General features: G+C 41.0%; 2 protein-coding genes across 3 annotated transcripts in view; one reads left to right on the top strand and one right to left on the bottom strand.

Moving 5' to 3' along the window:
• The window catches only part of emc8 (ER membrane protein complex subunit 8), a 681,399-nt gene that overhangs the window by 982 nt on the left and 655,209 nt on the right, over positions 1–25,208 (bottom strand). The window lies entirely within an intron of this gene.
• spon1a (spondin 1a) overlaps positions 13,183–25,208 on the top strand; it is a 50,916-nt gene continuing 38,890 nt past the window's right edge. Inside the window, exons 1-3 of one of the 2 annotated variants that reach the window (XM_052063466.1) lie at positions 13,183–13,789; positions 14,932–15,038; positions 20,695–20,828. In XM_052063466.1, coding sequence (XP_051919426.1) covers positions 13,558–13,789; positions 14,932–15,038; positions 20,695–20,828 — 473 coding nt within the window. In that variant the 5' untranslated portion in view covers positions 13,183–13,557. The remainder of the gene's footprint in view (positions 13,790–14,931; positions 15,039–20,694; positions 20,829–25,208) is intronic. The other variant, XM_052063467.1, reaches the window with a different exon arrangement.

The raw sequence follows: 25,208 nt of genomic DNA on the forward strand, positions 1-25,208 counted from the left end.
GGCTTAGCTAGTTTATGGATGTCGATGGGAAATTGAAGTACATTCACGGCTCTCCATTATGGAAACTCTTGCAGAAGGCATTCATCTTATCAGCAACAATGGCATGAAAACAGAGGTTCAGAACATTCAAATAGATTTTTTTTTTCAACCCGGTGCATATTTGGCCATCCATTTGTAGCTGTTAATTAAAAGTGTCCACAGAGGGAACATATGAAGATACGGATGGGACAAGGAAGATTTCTTCCTGTCAGGATGGATTTTTTTTTCATCTTTTAGTATAAACTCTCTCACCAACCCCCTGTTGTTTGAGCGAGTGCTGCCTACAGCAAACCCAGCAGGACCACCACAGTTTTCCTCTAAACCGGCTTTATAATGACCACTTAGCACACCAATATCCTCGAGTGCTGTACCACCTTTGCAGGCAACCCAAAAAGAAAGATGTCGCATGAACTTTCCAAGTTATTTTCATTGATTCATTGATGTCTTGTTCATGGGTGGTCACCTGTTTTAAGGGCTCGTGTTTTTAATGATGCTCATTACTTGGTTGGAAACGGCATGCTCAATACTGTAAAAAAAACCCACAACTTGTATTTTGGGGTTGAAAACAGTCATTTCAGTTGGAACAACTTTAAAATATCAATGATGGAAGCAATATTAGTTTGCAAAACAAAAAGCTAACACATTGTTTGTTCCAAAATAATTTGCTGAGTTGTTTGTATCTTTTGTTTAGTTTGGGGGAAATGCAAAGGATAATTTGTTCTGGAACCTCTTCTTTGTTGTGAAATGCGTGAAAGACACTTTTCACAAAATGAAATTTTATACTGGTTCTGCCTGTACACCTACCTTCTAAAGCAGTGGTTCTTAACCTTGTTAGAGGCACCCAACCCAACCAGTTCATATGCACGTTCACCGAACCCTTCATTCGTGAAAAATAAAAATGTATTTTTTTTACAAATTCAAGACATTAAAAAAACTAATTGATTAAAAACAGAAAAAAGTAAATAAAATTACATGGCATAAGTATAGGTTTTTTAAATTGTATGCCGTACTATCGCGACAGTCACACAGTGACTACTGAGCGAACTAAATTTCCCGCAGCACTGATTGGACAAGCAATGGAATGTGATCATCTGCAGCCAGTGATGGCCAAGCGCGTGCGTGTCATAACTAATTGACATGTTGCGTCGGGTGTGTCTTAACCTCCATGGCAGAGGCTCCGTCGAACCCCGATGTACTGAACCCCTGGGGTATGATCGAACCCAGGTTAAAAAGCACAGTTCTAAAGTTTAGAGACTTCGATACACTATGGATTTTGGAAGACTGGTGCCATTATTTTATTTGTAATAACAGTTTTGATTTCATTTTCATATTGCCGCAAGTTGAGTCAAGCATGTTTGGGGCAGTGGTGTGCCTCTCAGGGCACGCGCAGTTGCCTCACCCCTGACTCATCTGTCAATTTGGTCAGAGAAAGTAGTCCGTGCTGAGTGTAGAAACGGGTGCAACATCATTTTCGTACCAGGGCAATGGTCTAGTTCAGTGTTTTGTGAATTGTAGATGCACTACCGCTCTCTGGGCATACCTGCCATGCCTACTGATGCATCTGCAAATGTAGTTACAAAAAGTAGACTTCATTTTAGATTCGTAAACAGCAGTTCTAAATCGACGTGCAAGTAGCGAAATGAGATTTTGTTGTATCAAGGCGCAGGAAGACAAGTTGGGCGCCCCATGGACGTGTGTGGTGGAAGTCTTTGGATTCATAAATGCCACCGTGGGAAAATAATCCCTCTGAATATTTGTAGAAATAAATTAATTGAACAGATTATCATCATTATCATCTCAAAAATATTTTAACAGCACCTAGTCAGCAGCATTGTTGGAGGGGTTTGTCACATGGACACATCTATCTATCTATCTATCTATCTATCTATCTATCTATCTATCTATCTATCTATCTATCTATCTATCTATCTATCTATCTATCTATCTATCTATCTATCTATCTATCTATCTATCTATCTATCTATCTATCTATCTATCTATCTATCTATCTATCTATCTATCTATCTATCTATCTATCTATCTATCTATCTATCTATCTATCTATCTATCTATCTATCTATCTATCTATCTATCTATCTATCTATCTATCTATCTATCTATCTATCTATCTATCCACCCACCCATCCATCCATCCATCTATCCATCTATCCATCCATCCATCCATATTCATATATAAACTGTGTTTTATCAGCTGTATATAGGACCTGTGAAGGCAATGCTGCACCCTATGAAGAAGAGATGCGATTAAAAGTAGAGGACAAGACAGCAAATGACAGGAGCAGTGAGCCAGGTCGTCGCAATGACTATGCAGTGTCAATCACCCCTGGAAAGCATTTGAGTGTAAATGAGAGGAGAGTCACAAGAATCACAAAGACTGTGTTTAGCAATTGGAGAGTGCCCCCACTGCGAGCAACTTAATCCCATAGGGGTGTCTCTCAGGAAGCAATGCAGCGGATGTACGTTACTTATCGTACGTGTCCAGCTGAATAATGCCTGGCATAGTGGGGGGCAATTCATTTTGGGCCACACTTTGCCCAGATCTGGCCTAATGTGACATTGGCGACCAGCACCAAAGTCTTGACAGAATGCCATGTCCGCAAAGAGATCCATGGTGTGATTATTTTGTTTTTCGTGCAACTTTAGGAGCACATTTCCCCTGGATGCTTCTGTTAAATTCCAACTAGTACCACCTTGGAGACATTTTTTGTAATAGAATATTTGGTTCAGACTGCATATTTGTTTACGAAACCACCCCAATGATGTTCATCGCTGAATGAAGATACCAACACCATTCATGTGTTCATCACAAAATGTGTCTCAGCCCTGAAAGTCAAGTTGTGAAAATCGAGTCTTCTTATGCATCTCATTAATGGACTCAGCTCCCCAACAAAGAAGCTATTGATTGTTTCGTCGTGTCACGGTTGCTTCCACATGCTAAATTAAAAAAAGAAAAAAAAGAAGGTGAAGAAACCATTGTAAATGAAGTCATGCTGTTTAATGTTCAAGAAGAGGCTTTTGCATTCTCCAATGTGATCTTCGGCAGACGACTTTGTAATAAATGCCCTCTCTTCTCTCTTGTTTTTCGTGTTGAGAATTTTCAACCTCCGAAAATGATGAGGTGTTTGAGGAATCAGAGGACAACTATGACTGAACTGTCTCAAATTATGCAATGTATAAAATAAATGATCTTGGATTTTTTTTTAAGGATCACTTAAATCAGATGAACTTGGAAACAGGTTCAATACATCTTTAATCGTTCCTATCAAGTACTGTCTTATCCATTTATTCACAGTTTAGAGTAAGATTGAGGTGAGTGTATAAATCGTCACGCCGTTTTCTAGATACAGTACATTTGATATCCTGCCATACGGCACATTTTGATATGCTAGCTCAACTTTGTGGTGCATCGTGTCACCTTGTTAAAAAAGATTTAATATGACGATGACTTGGAGATAAGTGCACATCATTAGGGTAGAAAATGACATTGGTGCTATCAAAAGACCGTGCCTCCGCTTTGAAGGGGAGTGATTTTGTCAGTCCTGATGTGATGAGCTTCATTATTGGAAGGACAATGAGTGAGAGAACGACATGGAAAATTGATGTAATTAATAACGATTTTCCATGGGGTTTATCAAGCTTTGTCCCTTCGCACTGTCAAAGTGTGAGATTAAAATCTTTTCTTTGTACTTTCAGCAGTGAGTTTTAGCATGTATTCTCAGACAAAAAGTGACATGCAGAAATGGACTGATGTTGCTTCGAATCAGATATTTGCGATTATGCGCCTCCCTGCCTGCCTGTCTCTCTGTCTGTCTAATCACATGCTACTAATCACTAGCTTCACAAGGATGTATTCTCAGGCCAATTTCATTGTCTTACATTTGTTCAGCTACAGTTGCATAATTGTGAAAAGGGCTATTCTGTCTGATTTGATGATCATCCCGCAAATGGACAGTTACCTAAAACCTGCGCATTTCAGATACTCTGAAACGGGTGTTGTCAGACTGTTTCGTGTGAGGGTCAAAGAACTTGCCCCTTCTCTGACAGGGGTCAGGTTCGGTTTGTAACAAAACGTGTGACGATCGCAGGAGGTGTCTGGACATCAACATCTATTGTTTTCCAAAAAGCTACACAGAACCAGATATTGGCAGCTCCTATACTTTTTGTTATTCTACTTTTCTCCTTTCATAACTTTGCTGCTGCTGGGTATTTCTCCATTGTGAGACGAAAAAATATTATTTATTCTTAGAACCTTTTTTTGGGTCTCTTGACAGGCACAATTTATGAAAAAAATAATAACGAATCATTTTTTCTCTTATCTAATCATTTTGCCAATAGTTCATTTCTTTTTTTTTAATTTTTATTTATTTATGTATTCATTTTGACAGCGGTGCATCGCGGATTTTATTGATTTATTTTGAAGGGAGGAGTTTCGGATTGGGCACAGACTGCAGAAGGATAGAATAGAATGTTATGTCCTATTCATCTACAAGTCTCGATCATGTGGCCAGATTTGGGGGAAAAAAAGCAACAACAAAAAAAAGCATCTCTGGTATTATTCAGGGGGCCGAGGAAAATGCAGGGGTGGACCACAATTGGCCCGCGGGTCGTAGTTTGGGGTCCACAAACTACGACCTCTACTACTGCTCTAAAATATTCACATGCGGTCACGACAGTGGACAGCTTCTCACGTTAGGCTACAGGGTGCATAAAAGGGTTAAGTAAAAACAAATCTCACACATTACATTTTCCACCAAAGTAATCAGACTACAGTTACTGCTCAGACATCCTTGAATGTAGCTTGTAAAAACTAATAGCTTCCAAATGCAAGAAGCATGACAATGGCAATGTTCACCAACACATGCAATTACAGTAGACAGCTTTCAAGAGACGTTAGTGGGAAAGAATTGACAAGCGTTAAATAAACAACACAGACCGTGATTGATAGCCACGGTGCCCACCTTACAAATTTTACTTTTGAGCCGACTGTAGAAGTATGATGTAAAAGCGGGGTTTTGTGAGGAAACTGATGACTTTTCTGTCGCCTCCTCATCCGTAAACTTGGGTCTTGTTTCTGTATTAATAAATCTCTTTGCAGCTCTACTGGACATTTTTTTCCACATTAGTGAGGTTAAAAAAAACACTGTTCTACCACTAACCAGTGTAATACCTCAGCTAATTGCTTGTTTTACTGCTGGCAAAATTAAACACCAAAGGTTGTTACCATGAAGTTTGGGGATAATTTATAACACATGGGATGTATTATAAATTATTAATCTTTTGACCTATTAACTTTTATTTCTTGGGGGAGTAAAGCATGGTTGTACACAAAATGTATTTTCCGCTTATTTTACAGCAAAATGTCTTTTTTCCACGGGATTGGTTTATTATGGGGCTCATTAAAAGCAACATCGTCTTGCTATAGTTGATACAGTAAAGCGCCTGGGCCGTTATTTTTGTGAAGATTTCGAAGTGAATCAGATATGTGCCAGAATCAATCTTGACTGTCATCAAAGTCTGATGTGCTCAATCGTGCCCGATACTCTGGAGTGCAGCAAGCACCAGTGGGAGTCAGTGTAGCCAGGAATCTAAATCTACATCAAACGTCCATGCTGGAGATGCTGGCATGTTTCTAAGCAACAGACAAAAGCTCAAGCACACACACAGACCCTAAGGTTTGGGAAATATATCCCTCATATCGTACCTCAGCCTCTTCTCTTCTCACGTTTCCAGCTATAAACCATCAGTAATGCTCCCCCTTGGCGTCACTTTTCCGCTCTCAGGGGGTTTCACTCAACCCCACATACACTTTCAGTTTAGCATCTGGCACAAAACTCTGTCCCACTTTTAGCAGTGGAAATAGGCATCCTGTCGTATGTGCTGTCAGAAAAGGGCAGGATATACGTTGATGATTCAATGGAATCATCATGATTCACTTTTTTTTCTGCTTCTCAATTATTTCTACTGCCTATCATACTGAAGTCAGCCATGTGGCGTCCATTTTGACTTAAGTTTAAACTGGCAAATATGATTCCTTGCCTTGTATATGTCTACTTTCCAATCGGCATGAGTTTAGTCACAGTGATAAAATTCATGAGGTATGTATGAAAAATATTGCAGTATTGGAGGGCTGAAGATCTACGCTACTGCTATCACAGATCTTTTTGTCAGTGTTTTGGTTCACATCCCACACAGTGACCCGAATCTGCGCAGGGAACATCTCTCTTACCAGGATGCTTACTTCAAACTAATGAGGTTCAAGTCCGTATTCAAGCCCCCAGGGGTTTTATTTTTTTTAGTTCCAGCCATCATATGTGAAGAAAGTAAAAAAAAAAAAAAAATCAACACCAACTTTAATAACTATATATGCAACTATTTGTATTCCGTCTAGTCAAATCTACTCACAGTGATTTAGAGCTGCACGGCATCACACTGTGAGATGTTTCTTATAGTTGTCCCTTTTCGTCAACCAACAATAAAGTTTCCCGCTGTGCATTAAATGCCGTGTTGAGAAACTCATTTTATTTTGCAATCTTGGTGAAGGGTAGGAGGGCTTTGAAGAAAGTTAGTGTGGTATTGTTCTCAGCAGTGCTCGCAATGAGATGCCACATGCGGGGCCTCCGCTGCTCTTCGGCATTACATTTAAAAATTAGGTACATAAAAACATCTGGAGCTTACATGTGCAGTTCCCTTGCTAAATGTCAGCTGCAAAAAGGTTGAAACCCTTCCCAAACCGCCCGTAACAATAGTCATCATGAATAAGTGGAACATATCAGACCCTTGAACCGGTGATCACCGAAATGACACCATTAGTTCTACATGCAGTTTGATGTGTTTCAATGTTCTCCAAAAGTCTGTCACAGAATGTCACAGCACTTATGGCAAAGACAGCACAGATGTTAATGTGACATTTCAGCCAAACACACAGCTGGATGTCTTTGCCGTCACATTTATGTAGACACAGTGTCCTACTTGGAGAAGATCATAACTAGATGTCTGCCTTCACAAGCATGGTCCCAATTTGCAGATTATATTGGCACATATGCGCATACAGTATGCAAAGTAGTACCTCTATAAACTAGCAGAATTTCAAGTATTATTTAAAGTACATATTCTTTCAGTTGAAGTGCATTGGTGAGTGGTGGGTGTTGCATCCAGGCAAAATTAACTCACATTAAGTCACATGGCGGCTCTATTACTGTAGTGCACTTTACTTAGGAGTCAGCCAATCCTCCATGAAGCGTCTCCAGTTGGTCCAGAATTCTGCTGCTTGCCTCTTGACTGGTACTCAAAAGAGGGAGAACATAACTTCTACTCTGGCATCCCTTTGCTGGCTCCTTATACATTTTAGAATTCTTTATAGGATCCTATTATTTGCTTTCAAACCTTTAAATGGCCTCTCTCTACTTTACCTCTCTGAGTTCCTCCGCCCCTACACACCTGCCCGGTGCCTCAGGTCTGCGGACCAGGCGTTATTAGAAGTACCAAGAACTAAGCGGAGGCTCAGAGGGGGTCGAGCCTTTTTCGTTGCTGGTCCCTCTCTGTGGAATGACCTCCCGCTGAACATTCGACAAGCCCCCTCGCTACCATCTTTAAAACTCGTCTCAAAATTTATTTGTATTCTTTGGCTTTTGACTCAGCATGACTCAGACTTGATCTTATTTTTACTGTTTTTGTGCCTTATACTGTCTTCGTTATTAATTTATTATTTATTGTTGTATATATGATATTGGCTCCATGTATAGCAGTTTGTATACAGCGGTGGTTGTTTTAAAGTGCTCTATAAATACAAGTTAAATTGAGTTGAGTTCGTTTTTTTAGCTTCCTAATTAAACTAAAAAAGGGTTAAGACTTCATTTGATGCGAATACACACTAATAGTTGTTCTCAATGGACGCCCACATACATATTTAAAATAAGAAATTGAACAAATAAATTCCAGTTATACAAGCATTGGTGAATACCTGTATTAAATGTAATGAGCTTTTAATGCAACAGTATCTTCTCAAAGTATAGTCCTGGAACGAGATTTTGATACAACAACGGTTCACCCCGACTGGCTGGCAACTAGTTATGGGGTGTAACTCGCCTACTGCCCGGCATCAGCAGGGATAGGCTTAAGCACGCCCATGACCCTTGTGAGGATAAGCGGATTAGAGGATGGATGCATGAATTTGTATTCTGGGAAAATTGTTTTCAAATATGGACATCACACATTGGGTTTAACCTTGGAGCTTTTACTCAATGACATTTGTTCTTTTTAATATTATATCTAAGAATTTGAAGTCTAAAGTTCTTGGTTAGGCCGTTTTATTTATTTTTTGCTCATCATGGTAGTCCGTTTCTTGCTCAAGGGACAAATACTTGTCGTGCGGATCAACAGCAGCTCTTTTCATAATCATAATTTGCAGGGAAATCATGCAGACAATGATTGAGCTGCAACAATATTGTCGATGACGGACTTATGGTTGTGTGGCATTACGGATTAGCAAACATCATTGTCATGCCAGACCAGACGAGATGTACTCTATTGAGGAGGCCACTGTAAATAATGGATAACTGTCATTGTGGTTTCAAGGCATTGTTGAATAATGTCATAATAGATCACATTTCATTGCAATGTTTATCCTGCACCTTTTTCGCATTTTTGTGCTGGTTCACCGGGAAAGCCTGTTCTAAGAAGGATTTAGTGGGTTCTCTCACAATATGGAGCGTGTTCTTTCAAAGAAGTATTGTGGCCACAGTGGGAGAAAAAAGAAAGAAAAAAAAGAGTCAAAATAGAACAACAATACATTAAGTCCAGTTTTTGATGACTTTTGCAGCATTGCAGTTATTTAAGGTATCACTGCTGAATGTCATGAAGCCAAAAGAAATATTTAACGATAAAATACAGATATGATTTTGTCTTTGGTTCGCGCTCAAATTAAACAAGAATTTAGAGTTCTGTACAGGCGAATGGGTGGCGACAGTTTCAGCCTCTCGCAGCTTTTTCAGCTGAGAATGGCTCCAGTTCAACCGTAACCCTTTGCGAAGATGCCCGCAACAGAAAAGGGATGAATGGAGTTGGGCAATGGCATGGTTAATTCAGCCTTAATGATTCTGCAGCGGGGCGTTCGTTGTTTAATCAGCGCTCTCTCCAGCTTCACCGTGATTACATTTTGGGCCCAGTTTGATTTCCCCTTTTGACCTCTATTTTTCTTAAAACAAAACTGTTTTTTTTTTTTTTTGGTAATAATTGCTCTCAAAGAAATTACATTTTATTCAAGAGCATTCAATTTAAACAAAATGTTCTTTGAAGTTGCTAGGAAAATATTTATGAAAACAATGTTTAGATATTTTAATTACACACATATTCTTTCACAAGGTTTTAGATCTGTGAAAGCCTGACTCCTACTCCTAACACGACTCAAATTTCAAGATTGTAAAGTTCTACGCTTGAATACGGTTGAATCTCGAAAAATGGTGAACCGTTGTTCAGATCTTGAAAAATTGGAAATAGCATCGGAAATTGAGGACAAGCAGTTCGGATCATGGATGGATGTTAGATAATATATAGTCTTCATTTACATTGAAGCATAAAAACAGGGACACTTTAGAGTTGTCCAGAAAAAGGTCAGCCAAAAGTGAAGGCTATATTCAGCACTGCTGTAGTCCACAAAAGTGCACACAGACAGCTCCGACACACTACATTGACAGCGTCACTGCATCTCAGTCGCTCCCCCGGAGCTGTTTGAGACTAACTGGCCCACTCAAAATTAGCTTTTGACTTTATGATGGATCATTACTGCTTCAACCGCATATGTGCATATTTTGGACTTGGAAATATTTTAGGAATCTGAAAACTTGTTTCGACATATTAGGCAATATAATTACATCATGTCAAGAGTAATTTTCCAAGAAGAACATCATGCCCTTAGTCATAAATTATGCTTTTGTTCATTTGTTATTCAATGCGGGTACGTTAAGGGCAAAGGAATGTTTTTAAAAGATCCAATTCACAATAACCGCAAGTTGACAAGATCTGCAGTTTTACCAGAGTCACGTATGCATTCAGTTCGGATAATGACTGTGTACAAAATACAATACCGTGTCTTCCACACATAAAAACAGAGATCTTAACAATATGGATTACTATCAACTTATTTCATTGACTATATTGTTTTCCCCCCTTAATTTAATGTAAGGGTAGCAACATCTTTGTCATTGTGTACACTTTAAAAATAGCAAAAAACTGGGCTCTGAGTTTGGTTGTCTTACTTAGCTCTTAACTTTGGGTGTGTTTGGAAATAAACTCCAAGAGTGCACTGCTTCACTCCCATCGTTCGGAAACTCAGAACATTGTTTAAATGTATCATTCTGTTATTGCTGTTCATCAGATAGTACACGTTGAAACAGTTCAAGCACCAGCTGCTGTTTGGTGTAGAGCATAGGCAGCGTTGGAAATTAATGGGAAGGGAGCGCGTTCTGCCTCTCCGACACACACACACTGGAGTGGTTTTAGTACGTCGTGTGAATTTCCAAATGCACTCTCTGTCTACGTCTTTGGCTTTAATTTCACTCCAGTATTATGGCTTTTTGGCAAAATTCACTCCAAAAATGAGGACCAGAATCAACAGGTTTTACGATGTTTTAGATGTAAACCTCTATCTGCAGATTTATGACTTTCCCACTTTTGCCATTTGATTGACAGGTTCAGCTCTGCAGCACTGGTCAAAGAGAGTAAGCCAGATGGACGATGCTGAACATCTGGCTCACACCGCAGCTCAGATTGTGAACCCCCCTGACTTGAGAGGCACGGAAAGAATCCAATCTGCTCCTAAATGAAAAGCCTGCCTCTGTTGAGGGCTGGAGGCTGATGTCACTTGCATCAAGCTTGGGGAGAAGAATGAAGTCTCCGCGCAGTAACCAATGCGCCTAGTGTACTTCCCAAAATCCAGAACCACACATGGTACAAGTCCTGTTGAACGATGGGGTGGAGCTCCGTCAACAGCGACATCTGGACACCATGAAGCTGTGCTTCAGTATCTGGGCTGGCACACCGCTTCATTAGAGGAAGAAGGCATAAGGATATGGAAAATTGCTTCCATATTAGCCCCTGGTTGTCTAGAACATCATGTGAGGGGCCACTCTGCGAAACGTAGTCTTGCCATATACTTTCCTCCTATGCATCTCCACAAATATGAGGGGCTAACTATTTATGGAGGTGTAATCTTGGTGGGGTGCAGCAGAAATCATACGGACCTCCTGAAGAAAGATCAGAGCAGAGCTCTAAAGATAATTTCCCGACGCTCCAACCCACCACCATAAATCCGATAACAGCAAAGCAGGACTGCAACTTTCTTATTCTGATCTTCTTATCTTGTTGTAAATGTGTACTCCATACATGTACGGCACCGCACTCACCCTAAGAGGCCAACACCTGCACAGTGGGAACAGCTGGTGTTTGTTTATTTATTGTGTTTATTTTTATTTGAGTTTTTTAAGACTTTATTAGCTGGTTATTCTTTGAAGTTATATTTAAATTTGAGTACAGTATTCACAAATTGGGACAAAATACAATAGCGAGGTCCCGTAGTAGCCCAGTAAGTCCCAAGACTTGTGAAAATAAATAGAACGACCAAAAAAACCCAATGATAAAATAAATAAATAACTATGATAAATAAGGGAGGTGCTTCGTCAGGGCTTGAATGTGTGCAAAAATGCAACACGAGCAAAGGTGCGAATGTAGCGTGATAAATATGCTAGTCTTGAATTTCACATGATATTTCCAAGACTATTTTGAACAAAAAGAATAGCGTGTTCAAGAATCAAGTGTCCAACATGCAGGGATGAATGGGCACGTGGCTTTTGAGCACTTAAGTTTTGAAATCTATTCCTAATCAATTTTCATTCATCGTGAATCCAATAGTACTTCCATCTTCTGTGAATTTCTGGCGGGTGCTGTCTGCTGGACTTACTGAAAATTACCACTATTGACGGATGATGAATTGTGCGAAAGCAATCTCTGAGGAAACTTGAAAAGGGCTCCACATCTTTAAGTCTCATTGTACCTCTGCAATTTTGAAGGTGTGTTTGCTAACACTAGTTGCTAGCTTCCACTAATCCTTCGAGGCTGGCAGACTAGGTTTGAATGTTGTCTGCAGAGCCATATAGAATTGTTCAGCTGTGGCTCTGCGGTTTACTGTTGTCTGTAGAGCAGGGGTGTCAAACTCATTTTAGTTAGTAAATTTTGAGTTACGTCTTACCTTGGGGGGCCGTTATGACAGTGAAACCACAACATTTTTCCTTGTACACAACAAATTCATAGATTACTTGTTTTGAAATCAGCCAATAATTGTCACGTTGCGAGGTGGTGGTGGACCCCAAAAAGCAGGCAGGAGGGAGGAGCAGGGTATATTTGAAGAATTTTATTTAAAACAAATAAAACTAAATCCAAAACAAACAAAGTCCAAAGTATCAAACAAAACCCATGACTAAAGCTAATCCATAACAATGAACTAAACATAACAGAAGCCAAGAGCAAACAGCAACACACATGACAGTAGCAAAAAGCAAACAATGACCCGACACCGAGTGTTCGGGCAGGAGTCCTTTTATACAACTAATTACCAAATGACCAACAGGTGTGCAACTGCCGGGGGAGCCCTACAGTGCCACCTGTTGGTCCCTAAACCGAATCTTGACAATAATAATAGTTTGTTCAATTATTGTTCAAGTTAGTGTGTACCAAGTAACAAAATTATTGCAAAATCGCAACATTATTTATGACACATGACAATCTGACATTTCAATACAGATTTTAGCAAGTTTACACACGTGATTTGCTTTCACGGACCACATAAAATGACCTGGCGGGCCAGATCTGGCCCCCGGGCCTTGAGTTTGACACTGTGCAGTAGGACCAAACAGGCATATGCACATTAATTGTTGTCGGCCGAGCAATATGGAGACATACTGTACAGCTAACTGCTGATTTTCGATAGCTATATGTCAATTATTTTAACATTTTAAGGATTATCGAGATTAAAATGAATCAAGCTGACAACTCTGTTTTTAGAAAGGTTTATGACTACTTTGTATGCGTGCCACACACGTTTGTGTGCGTGGCTGTGGCAATTTGACACGCGCGCACGCACGCACACCGAGTTCAACGTGTCAAGCGCATTGCCTCCTCTGTGGGAATGTTTGTCTTTGCCGGTTGGTTGGTCAAAGAGCTGCGGTCGTGGAGGCAACCGCGCAACACTTATTCCGCGCTTGGCTATTTCCACGGACTCCCGCTATCATTTTTCCACTCTCGCCAGACGCCTCCAGTGTGTGTGCGTCTCTCTCGGACAGTGCACATCGTCGCACCCCATTCGGTCATTGCTTTCTCCCGCATACCCAAGCATGGATTCAGATCCGTAGCAGACAGCACTTTGTCCACATTTTGGAGTCAATCGGGTCTTTGTTGGAAGTTTGTTTTGCCCTCCCCTCTGCCCCGCAAGTTCTCCAAGATTTTAGGATGGCAAAGCGCGGGCTGCACCCTCGCGTCATGCTCCTGCTGTGCCTGATCTCCACGGCGGCGTGCGACACGTTCGGGTCCACCGAGGAGCCCACTGACACGGGCGCTAAATCGGACGGCTACTGCAGCCGCATCCTGCGGGCTCAGAGCGCTCGCAGGGACGGCAACAGCGAGTTCAGGCTACGCGTGGAAGGAGACCCCGAGAGCTACCAGCCAGGGAGCACCTACAGAGGTTAGTGTGCCTGCTCACCTTTAATAATGTTCCGTTCCGTTACTCCAGCCTTCTACAACCTTATATTAATGTTGGAAGTGTCTTCATTTCAAGTAAAATTCGAGATTAAATCAAACAGCGTGTTTTTACATACTAATAGGGAATGAAATGGTATTAAAAAACCGAAATAGCTTAAAAAAGACTTTAAATAGAAATGTAAAGAACAAAACACCTAAAGGACATACAATCGAGCTCGTTTCAATTAGTCAACACAATCTGGTTTGATCACACAATTTTGTAATTCATGTTTTTTTCCCCCTTTTGTTTTGTCTGCAAGGAGGTGGCCCTAAATTATGACAAAGGCCAAAGCGCATTTGTTTCAGTGCCTTGCTCGAGGGCACTTCTGGAGAGCTTGAAAGCAAATCGACCTCTCTCTATTATGATGATTATTATCATTATTTTACATCTAACGACAATTAAAACATGAATGCTTTTCTTTGGACAGTGCCAATTTTTTTTTTAAAGTGCATCTTGGGCAGTCCATGGCAGGTTTTGAACTTGTGACTCTTGGCTCTATATTGTCAACGTTCTCATTCATGATGGTTCTCACAGTAGTGGTCCGGTCCTCGAGAGCCTCTATCCAGCCTGTTTTATATGTCGCCCTTCGCGAAAACACCTGAATCAAATGATAAGCTCATCATCAAGCTTTTCAGAAGCCCGATAACGATCCTGATCTTTTGAATCAGGTATGTTGGCGGAGTGAGACATATAAAACACTCTGGATAGGATTTCTTGGGGACCCGACTTTAGCACCATGGCTTGAGGGTGTTCCTCAATGTTCAAGTAAAGGTTGCGGTGTAAAGGGGCTGAGCCATGCTGGTTCATTTGTTCCATTGTTGTGTCGCAGTTTGCTATGATACAGTCAAGACACATTTCACATTATAAACTGCAATATTTTATCCAGTGTTTAATTTTGGTTTTCAGTTTCCTAAAAATTATTTCATCTTGCCCTTCTGGATATCTGGAAAATATTTGCATGCTCTACCCTCAAGAAAAGTTTGGAATGTCAACACGGTGCAGGTGGATTATGTTTGGATGGTTCTTGCATCTGAATTAAAGTTTATCTCCATTTCCTCATTCTGTTTCTATTCACCGCCATCCAGTGACTCTGTTTGCAACCAACCCTTCCTACTTCAGAGGCTTCACCCTCATCGCCTTGAAGGAGGGTGCAGCTGGAGACAAGGAGGAAGACTACCTTGGAAATTTCCAGGTAAGATAAAATAGAAGTTCGTCAGTTGCTCCGCGGAGAACATTTCTCAAATCAGAAATGGAATTTGCAAAACGGCAAGCGCATTTGTCTGAACAATTGTACAAAATGCTAAGACGTCACGTCACGGCTTCCATGCAAAAGCCATTTTCTTTCTCTAAAATCTTTAGTACCTCTTTCATAAGTAAATCTTTGCCTCCCTGGATAGGTTGTTGCTATCAACTCGACTCCACTGTAGTGAAGTAACATAACATAACATAACATAACATAACATAACATAGTACTATGGAGGGATGTTCTGATGTAAACTGTCACTTAAGTTTTGATGACCAATTCAGTACTCTAAATCGGAGGCTATTTCTTTTTGTTTGTGGAAGCAGCGCTGATCGCACGAAACTGGGCAAGATTCATATTTTACCTTGATTCTTTGCACTGTGATACAGACAGGAAATAACAGCACAATATAACACAAAGACCAAAATAAAAAGATTAAATAAAAAAAGGAGAAATGTGAACATGGGACCGTATTTTTAGGGACATTTGTACATGCAACTGTAGGAATTACAGTGCAGACTGCCATCTTCCCTTGAGCCACAAATTCTCATCCACATCACAACAATGCTCTTCACTTGCATGAGCTTTTTTAGAAAAATGGTTGATCGTTGCTGGAGCTAATGCTTCACTCATTTGGCTTTGTTAGAAAAAGTCAAGCTTCGCCTTGGAAAAAAAAGTCTAATGGAAATGTATTGAAATATGTTCAACATAATATGATCACTGCAGCCATTTTCCATGTAAAAACTTGATGATCTCATGCCACAATGTGGCCTGTGAGACGATTCAACAGATACCCATTAGAATAATGTCTGATCAACATGACATAAGCAATTGATAATGTCAGACACAGCAGAGAATTTGAAAGAACCATTTGCATGCATGTGCATGGAGAATAAGAAACTGCTTTATTAATGTGCACAAGGGACACAACGATGTGAAAATTGAACAAGCAGGTTTGAAAAATTCAATTCCGCTGTCCCAAAACAAGAGAACAATTGTAATATATACACGTCAGCATTTCCACCTCGTCTAACAAGCTGAATGTCAATTGCAACTTTTCCAACATGCTGCTTTTATTTACCGAATGGTTCTGTGAACAAAAGGAACATGTAGAGTCTGTCTTTTGTGTGGTTGACTGTACACTCAAAAGAAAATGGTGGAGTTTGGATGGCAATTAGCATTTTACTAAGGAACAGTCAGACCGAAGAAGAAGAGGGAAGGAAGAGAAGTGTTGAGCTGCAGAGGCAGCGGCGTGCTGCCACACTCACCTGGCCATGGCAAAGGTTCCATCTAAGTCTTTGCGTTTCAAATGCAGTGCACGCAGAAGATAGGAGAATACTCGTTGATAATCATCCCACTGGGCGGCACAACTATTGAGGTTTCCCAGTGCCCACTTCACGATGCAGATATGCTTCAGCCATGTCAAGACAGTAGTAGGTGACTAGTGCCTCTTTAATTAGCTATAATTGAAGTCGGATGTGACCACTCCTACAGCGGCGCAGCCTTCCCTCTCACAGGAGAGTACTCGTTGATGGTCTGAGAAATGATCTTCACAGAATATGCGCGAATCACTTTTATTGTTTCTCTGTCTTCATCATTTATTTCAACACGGACATTTAAAATGATATACATCACGAACACGATGTGCTTGGTTAAGTAATGCAAGTAATGCAAATGCAAGAGCTATGTGAAAAATTACACACAAAATAGTGATTGACGTAACAATGTTTCATACTGTAGTCTAGAGTGCTGCCAAAATGTACTTCATCAACCTTTGGGTTGTTTCTAATATTTTGCTTGTGTGTATTAGTCAGAAAATGAGCGAACCAAAATATTACTCTGCGTCCACAGGATGCAATGCATCATTGCATCCATATTATTGAACGTGACTTAACATAACTTTTCACCAAAATCCAATCTTTGTGGAGTCAGTTTTTATTGAAACTCATTAGATTGTACATGTGTACCTAATGAAGTAGCCAGTGACTGTGGAATCTAAAGTGTGTTCAAGGATATGAAAAGACAGAGCACATGGAACTGTTTTGAACTAAATCAAAGCAGCCAATCGTGCAATTTCTTTGTAATCTCAGTTAAAAATACAATTAGAGACAACCACATGTTTGTGTGCTGGCAGGAAATCATTGTTTTGTTCGGCAGGATAGATTTAGCAACATATTCGGAATTCTTTTTTTTTTCTATCTGTTGAATCTGCAGCCCAATCTGCTCTGCACAGTGTGACCACATATCCCAGAGTTACACTGCTCTGCGGTGGCACTCGCTGTGAACTTAGCCACTAAATTTTGAGGACATAAAAAGCAGAATATTCTATTTTTGCCCCGCAGATGGCTCACATCTCGTCACAGGGATTCTTTTTATTCTCTTCCATCCCAGCCTGGAGTTGCTTGATGTGAGAGGATGCTAAAACGTCACACTGTAGAACGTTTCCACATTGATGGGCACAAAGGAACATACGTTGGCCGAAAGGGAATGAAAAACATTGGGATCTATTTTTGTAGTCGGTGCATCTGCGTCTTGGCGCAAATGCCGGCAGATGCTGATTTTCATATTACCGCAAGGCTCGTGGCACATACTCTATATGCCAATTTGTCAGACGGGTCTGCGCCAAGCTGGGTGGGCCGGAGCAGCAGAAGCAGCCTCTTGGAGATGTGTCTCGTGGCAGAAAGTAGATCAAAATCGTACACCTGCTCAGTCCATGTCTAAGTGGCTGGTGCAGGGTAGACAGCTGGTCTGATCTGACAAATTTCATACATAAATATATGAATGGCGGGGATCAAACACTTCAAATAATTGTTTTCAATCTTGTTATTTTTGTTTTAATCATTACACTGGGCGGCACAGCTATTGGGGTCTCGCAGTGCCCACTTCACGGTGCAGATATGCTTCAGCCATGTAGTAGTGCTTCTTTAATTAGCTATAATTGAAGTCGGTTGTGACCACTCCTACAGCGGCGCAGCCTTCCCTCTCAAAGGGGAAATTACCAACGTCCGGTTTAGAGATGCACCACATGTTGTGTAGCATTTATCCCGGTCACGAAAATAGAGTATTATAAAAGTTGTGATGAGTTGTCATCAGCCAGGTGAGGTGTATTTCAAATGTCACGCTGACATGGGCAATAGACTTAGTGGAGAGAAATGACAAATGTATTCAGTGTAAAATGTATACGTCGACTAAACCGCATCCTGGCCCTTGGTGGTTGCTTACTGTGCTTATCATTTCAATCAAAATAATTATTTCATTCGAAATACAGTAAAAGAAAAATATTGGATCGAAATGGGGTTGGAAGAAGCTTTCATCTGACCATTGTTTTGTATTTTTCAAGTTATGAGAAATGTATCGGCAGTGAAGTCAACTCACTTCACAACAAGCTATCTAAATGTGTAGGTTTGGCAACCCACTGCTGCAGGTCAGCATCTTGACTGCAGTCTTAGCCCTGACGTCATGTGAACAAGAGGTAAAAAGAAACTGCTGTCAAAAATATACAGTACATTCTATACCTCTATTGTCACCATGTCACTTAATCTTTTGTGTTTTTTGCCGTTTGTGAACCCCACACACATCTTCCCCAACTGCACACACATTTAATTCCTCCATTCTCCTCTTCTTACATGGGCGGGCAAGCATCCAGGCTAGAAGGAAAAAAAAACCCAAAACGCTTCAACACAAGATGTTATTTGACGCATAGCTCATTGGAAATCTCAGAGTGCCCCGGCTACTGACTTCATGAGAAGCGCTTTTTTTAATCCAGCGCTCAACTGCCACCGTGTGTGCAGGTTAGAATGTCTAACCCGGTGGCCGCTATCTCACGGAATAATAGTTCTCGTGAAATAAGGTGGTGGGGGTTTAGGGTGTCAGGCCGGAGGTATAGGTTGGCTCGCTTGGTGGGGAGCAGCGGGGGGTTGTGGTTCAAGACAAGTCAGCATACCCTCATGAGGCTTTAAGCACAGCATGGGTTGAACACAAATCATACATTATTGAGACTTTTGAAAACGTTTTCACTTACTCTGATTGCTGTACACATTCCAATGTTCTTTAAGCATGTCCACAATGTACACATTATCATCACCCACCCACAAATTGTTGCAACCCAAGCTGAAGAGATTTCATCACGCTCACATTAGCACCACCATCATCATCGTCATCATCATGATCCTCATCATCGTCACACACAATTACAAATGTATGGCATCAAGTGGGGAAACCAACCTGTTGTGATTTATTTTACCATGGAACGTCTGGAAGAGAATCTCAAGCACAAAGCCAAGTTTGAAGTGATGGAATTGGAAGTGTGGAGGAAAAACAACATATCAAGAAATCTATTGCTACATTAATTTTGTGGAATTATTTTTTCGAATGAAGTTGCCCAAGAGTGCAATATGTCCTTGCAAGCCTACTATGTACCATACAGGGACATACACTCACATTTATCCGTCCAAATAAACACAGTCAAACAGACTTTTCACCATCTCGTGGTTTGACGAGTACATCTTCCCACAGATATAAGTCCGCGACATGCATACATGCCTATGCGGACGCGTGCGCGCGCACACACGCACACACGCACACACGCACGCACACACACACACACACACACACACACACACACACACACACACACACACACACACACACACACACACACGCACACACACATGCACACACACACACTCACACACACACACACACACACACGCTCTCAGATGCATGCCTCACATACAAGAACACACACACCCACACGAAACCTATCACCATCTATTTTCCACGGGGAATCATTCATAACATGAACTGACAAAGAAAATCCTACTTCATGGCGGCAGGAAGTTTCTGCTTTTAGAGCCCTGATGTTCTCTCTTTTAAATGAAACATCTCTTTTTTGCCTCTAGTCGACATTGACTTTCACGCTTTGTCAATATTCTTTATTGATATAGTATGTGTTATGAATCGTGAATATTGGGCACAGTTCATGTGCATGCGTCAGACTGCGCCTTTTTAAATGACGCAGAGTCAATAGTGAGGATCGAGAAGGTGGGAATTCATCTTCTGATGGACCTTGTTATTGATCTTTGAAATTCAATTTACTTTATTTCACCAATAAAATTCATTTCGGCTCAGGAGTTAATTTCCATTGAGTACAGCCAAGTAGAACGTCATGTCAGTACAAATGTGACGCATCACATTTAATGTATTCCACACACCCAATCATTGGCACATACAGTACATGGCAGCTTTCCCTGACGTTTGACTTTTGAAGAGCATTAAAATAAAATGACTACAATTATTTCACCCATTGACCACACTGGTTTTAATGATTAAAATTAAAGAATGACATTTGTGACATGAATAAACTTTTACAAGACTGATCGGCAATTGAACTCACAGCAAGATTGGTTATGTGGACTCATCTTTTGTTACATCACCCGAAGGAATAAAGCTGATATCTCAAAATGATTCAAGAAATATTGTGACGACAGGTTGCCTGAATGCTAACAACACAGTAGCAGCTCTATTTATTAACTTCTTTTTCATATTTTCATGGCCAAGTCTGAGTGTTATTTACATCAAATTTCCATTTGTGTGATTTCAACAGATAATTGATGAAGAAGAAACACAATTTATGATCAACTGCCCACCCGCAGTGACAGAGGGGACACCTCGTCGACGCACCAGCATCCAGGTGTTCTGGACTGCGCCCCCTAGCGGCTCTGGCTGTGTATTACTCAAGTATGTATGTCAAATCTCAACTCACCTGTATTTATGGAGCACTTTCAAAAACAATTGCAGCGGTAAAAAAAAAAAGTAATAATAAAAGTATATAATAAAGAAATACTGTAATATTGTTTTCTCATTCAAGCATACAAACAGACCACTTTTCATATTGGCCTTTTGTGTACATTTAGTTTAATTCCCTTTTGTTGATGTTGTCTACTTATTCTGTGAACTTATTTGTTCATAAGAGGAAGATGAATGATCTCTCAACTGACCGTTATGAGGGTGTCCTTGACTTGACTTGCGATGGCTGCAAGCGGGAGTTTGAACGGAAACAAACAACTGCAGTTTTCCAACAGCCATTTGTCCGTTGCCAAATAACACACAGACAGTACAGAAGAAAGGGTACAACCTGAAATGGTCACTGGCGAATTTCAGGGCACACTTACCTGTAGACGAACGAATGAACACTTACATTCAAACCTATGGCCAATAATTAATCGAGCGCGCAGTACCTGAAGGACATTTACCAAGCGTGGGATGAACTTGCAAAATTTAAAACATGAAAGTCTGAACAAAGATTCCAGTGCCGAATCCCTCACAATTTGAGCAGAGTGAAAAGCAGAGTGTCATTTTCTTTCCCACTTGGCCTCTCAAGCTATTCATTACCCTGTGTCGGTTTTAACAGTTGATTGACACCGATAAGTGCCTCTGTTGTTTGCCTTCTGGGCCCACTCAGAAACAATGTTTTTCTTGTTCAGCTGAAGATGGATCACGGCAGATATCTTTTAATTAATCCATGACCATGGGGAAATATTGAGGGGAGATTTGTGAAAATGTACCTCAGAGCGGAAAAACATCTTTACCCTCCCTGATCAATTAATTGCATAATCTTTATTTTTACCTTTTCAATGCGTTGTTTTCAACCCTGCTGTTTATTTCTTCAATAGTGGCAGGGATGAGAAAAGGCTTTGATTATCTCAGCATTACAGGAGGTTCTCTTCTTAATAAATCAACCTCGCATTACATCCCCATCCATCCATACATCTGTCCATCTATCAGCCCATCCATCCTTTCCTTCATTTTCTATGAGGGCAAACGGCAAACAACATCATGGATATGTCGCCAGGCAACCACAGGGAAGTTGAGAGTTGAGAATCATTGAGTAAAAACTGTTCCTGCACTCGATGCACTAAAGTCAACTATGTTAACCATTACGCTACCAATGGCAAATTCAACACATTGCATCACTGATCATTCACATTTAGTTTTTTGGGGGGGAATTTTTGATTTCATCTTCATAGGCCTTGTCCTAGGGCGGCCCGGTAGTCCAGTGGTTAGCACGTCGGCTTCACAGTGCAGAGGTACCGGGTTCGATTCCAGCTCCGGCCTCCCTGTGTGGAGTTTGCATGTTCTCCCCGGGCCTCCGTGGGTTTTCTCCGGGTGCTCCGGTTTCCTCCCACATTCCAAAAACATGCGAGGCAGGCTGATTGAACACTCTAAATTGTCCCTAGGTGTGAGTGCAAGTGCGAATGGTTGTTCGTCTCTGTGTGCCCTGCGATTGGCTGGCATCCGATTCAGGGTGTCCCCCGCCTACTGCCCGAAGACAGCTGGGATAGGCTCCAGCACCCCCCGCAACCCTAGTGAGGATCAAGCGGTATGGAAGATGAATGAATGAAAGGCCTTGTCCTAGTTCTCTCCAATTGGATTGCAAGTGTGCATGGATGCACTAAAAATGAAGACAAAATGGCAGACCCCTGACATTGGGAAAAGAAAAAGGGAGAGTGAAAAGCTTGCACTTCAAAAAAGGGATAGCTCTGGAAAGGATGATTACAGGCTGGCAGTGGTTATTTATTCTTCCTTCACCTGCAGATGTCAAAATGAAGGTTGTTGTCTGCCTCTGGGCTGCAACAAAAGAAAAGTTTTAATAAAGTTGTATTGATCGAAGTGGTGCAACACACGTAGCGAGCTATCAAGCACAAGCTTTTTTTGTTTTGATGTCATGATAAAAACAACATATGTCTTTGAAATTGGAAGCATGTCCGTTAAAAGCACCCGTGACTCACATGTCTCCCCTCCCGAGTGGTTGACTGCAGCATAATTGGTGGGCAGTTGCCATCTTTGAAATGGAAAGATTTAGCCCGGTGGTTTGGTTGGGCTTAAGGTTGGTTCATGATGACAGAGTTGGACTCCGATGCTTATTCTTGTCGTCGATCGGGAGCTATAACATTTTAAACCGTTTTAGCATCCCGTTATAGTACCATGCGTCAGTGTCATGTATGGTGATGCAATTTATCATTTGCAGTTGGGTTTTGAAAACCGCACGGCAAGGATGAATGGATTGGTTTGATGAGCTTCTTCCTAGTTTTTTGCTAGGAATAAGCTAAATTGACTTATTAGTCGAATCCGAAGTGACTGTTTCAAACATAAAATGTTTAATATGCTTTATCTGTTCAGTTTGTCAACTGCAACAAGCGGTGGCATTAAACAACTTCAACTATATATGTAGTTTGAAAATTGCTCACAATCTCCTGCTTCACTTGATGTGATTTGGGTGAAGATAGCTGACCACCACACAGTACCCGTATCTCAAATATGTACTTGCAAGTCAAAGCAAGAAATCCAGTCCAGTGGCGCCTTGTATCTCAAGGCGCCACTGGAAAGTACATAGATGCATAAAATGACATTCTGTTAAATGTCAGTAACAAAACCACTGCTTCCCTTTTATGTGTCCATGTACTTAGACTGCAAATAATTGCCTTCTACGCATGTCACCAGGAACCACCTCATCATAAAACTGAGCGTGACCTGTAAATGCCTAAAGTGAAACTACTTTGCCACAGCTGAACCGGGGGCTTTATTCATCTTGGTCCTTAAAGCCATAATAAGTCATATGCGAGTACAGCAGTCACTTGTGAAGTTCCCGCCATCAATTTTCTCTCCATTTGTAGGGTGGAAGGCAATTTATTCCTCATCGCCGTCTGGTGTGAGATATGCGGGGTCGTGTGTTGCACTCTGATGGGCGGTATTAGTGGGACAGTAAATCAGTGAGCATCCTACCACATGCAGCTGTCAAACTGCCTCTTTCCAATACTGATAGGACAACGGACCCCCCCGTTAAAGCTTGCTTTGCGTGGGCTGTTCACACAGGATTGTCTGAATTTTTTTTTTTAATCTACAGGAGGAGCAAAAAGAAATAAACAAATTCAGTTAATCTCTGGTTGAAGCCGAGGCAAAGCAAAATGAGAATTGAATTATTCTGCTTCACACCTCTTCAGCTTGTAAAAGGAAAGCGTTTTGGAAAGAAAATCATCATTTTAACTCTCTCTCTCTCTCTCTCTCTCTCTCTCAGACTCCACATCCTTATGCACTCTTTTAAGTCAATGCACTTTAGGGGTGATTGGAATCGGTTGTGGTGTAGACCTAGCAAAGTGAGATAGAATTTAAATTGGATGTTAAGTAAGCATTACTCCATTTGATTGTCTGGCCAGCCCAGTAAAGTGGGTAAGGTGCAGAAGTGTGTGCGGCTCTCAATGAGATATATGAAATTGGGGTGAGATTGAATTAAAGTGTGAGCAATTAGAGGGGTGCCGCTGGCCTCACTTTCTTTGAATCTTTTTAGATGCATTTTGGAGCTCTTTTGCATAGAAACCAGTTGTCACAGACAAACCGGCCACAATATTAGGTACCCACGCCAAATCTAATGATATTCAACCATTCTTTATCTGAACCGCTGAATCCTCACGAGGCTCGCAGATGTGCTGGAGCCTATCCCAGCTGACTTTGGGCAGGAGGCGGGGGACACCCTGAACCGGATGCCAGCCAATTGCAGGGCAAACAGAGACAATTTAGAGCGTTCACTCAACCTACCATGCCCTATCCGTTTAAACAGCAGAAAACATCTGGCAGGTAAATATAACTTGTTTGGTTTTGTAACAATACAGTCCCAAAAAAAAAACCCCAAGGTACATTTTAGTCTTTGGCTATAAATACAAAAGGTCATGGTGAGTGTTAAATTTGAAAACAAATACTTGGGAATGTCGATGTCATAGTCCCACAGATGGACAAAGTCATTCAGAGAGCACGGTAACATTCATTAGACAGCAGTTTTACCATTATTACTAAATTAATTACCCTTCTGTCAAATGACAGTAAATAGGAATGTTTTCCGTGCTTTTCATGCACTGCATTAAATGCGACACACTTAGGTTGTGTGTATGCGAATGAGTCCGCCATTAATGTGTGAGAGGTGGCGAGCCCACTCAGAATTGATTAAAATTAATGCGCAATATCAGTTTGCAAGCCCTTTGTCTGTCAGGGAAGGAAGTTTATTGAAAGCAAATCCAATATCTGCTTGACTTAATGGAGGAATACATAACTTGTGGCAGTGCTTCA

The sequence above is a fragment of the Hippocampus zosterae genome, chromosome 4, assembly GCF_025434085.1.
Source record: "Hippocampus zosterae strain Florida chromosome 4, ASM2543408v3, whole genome shotgun sequence".
In the NCBI taxonomy this organism is placed as follows: Eukaryota; Metazoa; Chordata; class Actinopteri; order Syngnathiformes; family Syngnathidae; genus Hippocampus; species Hippocampus zosterae.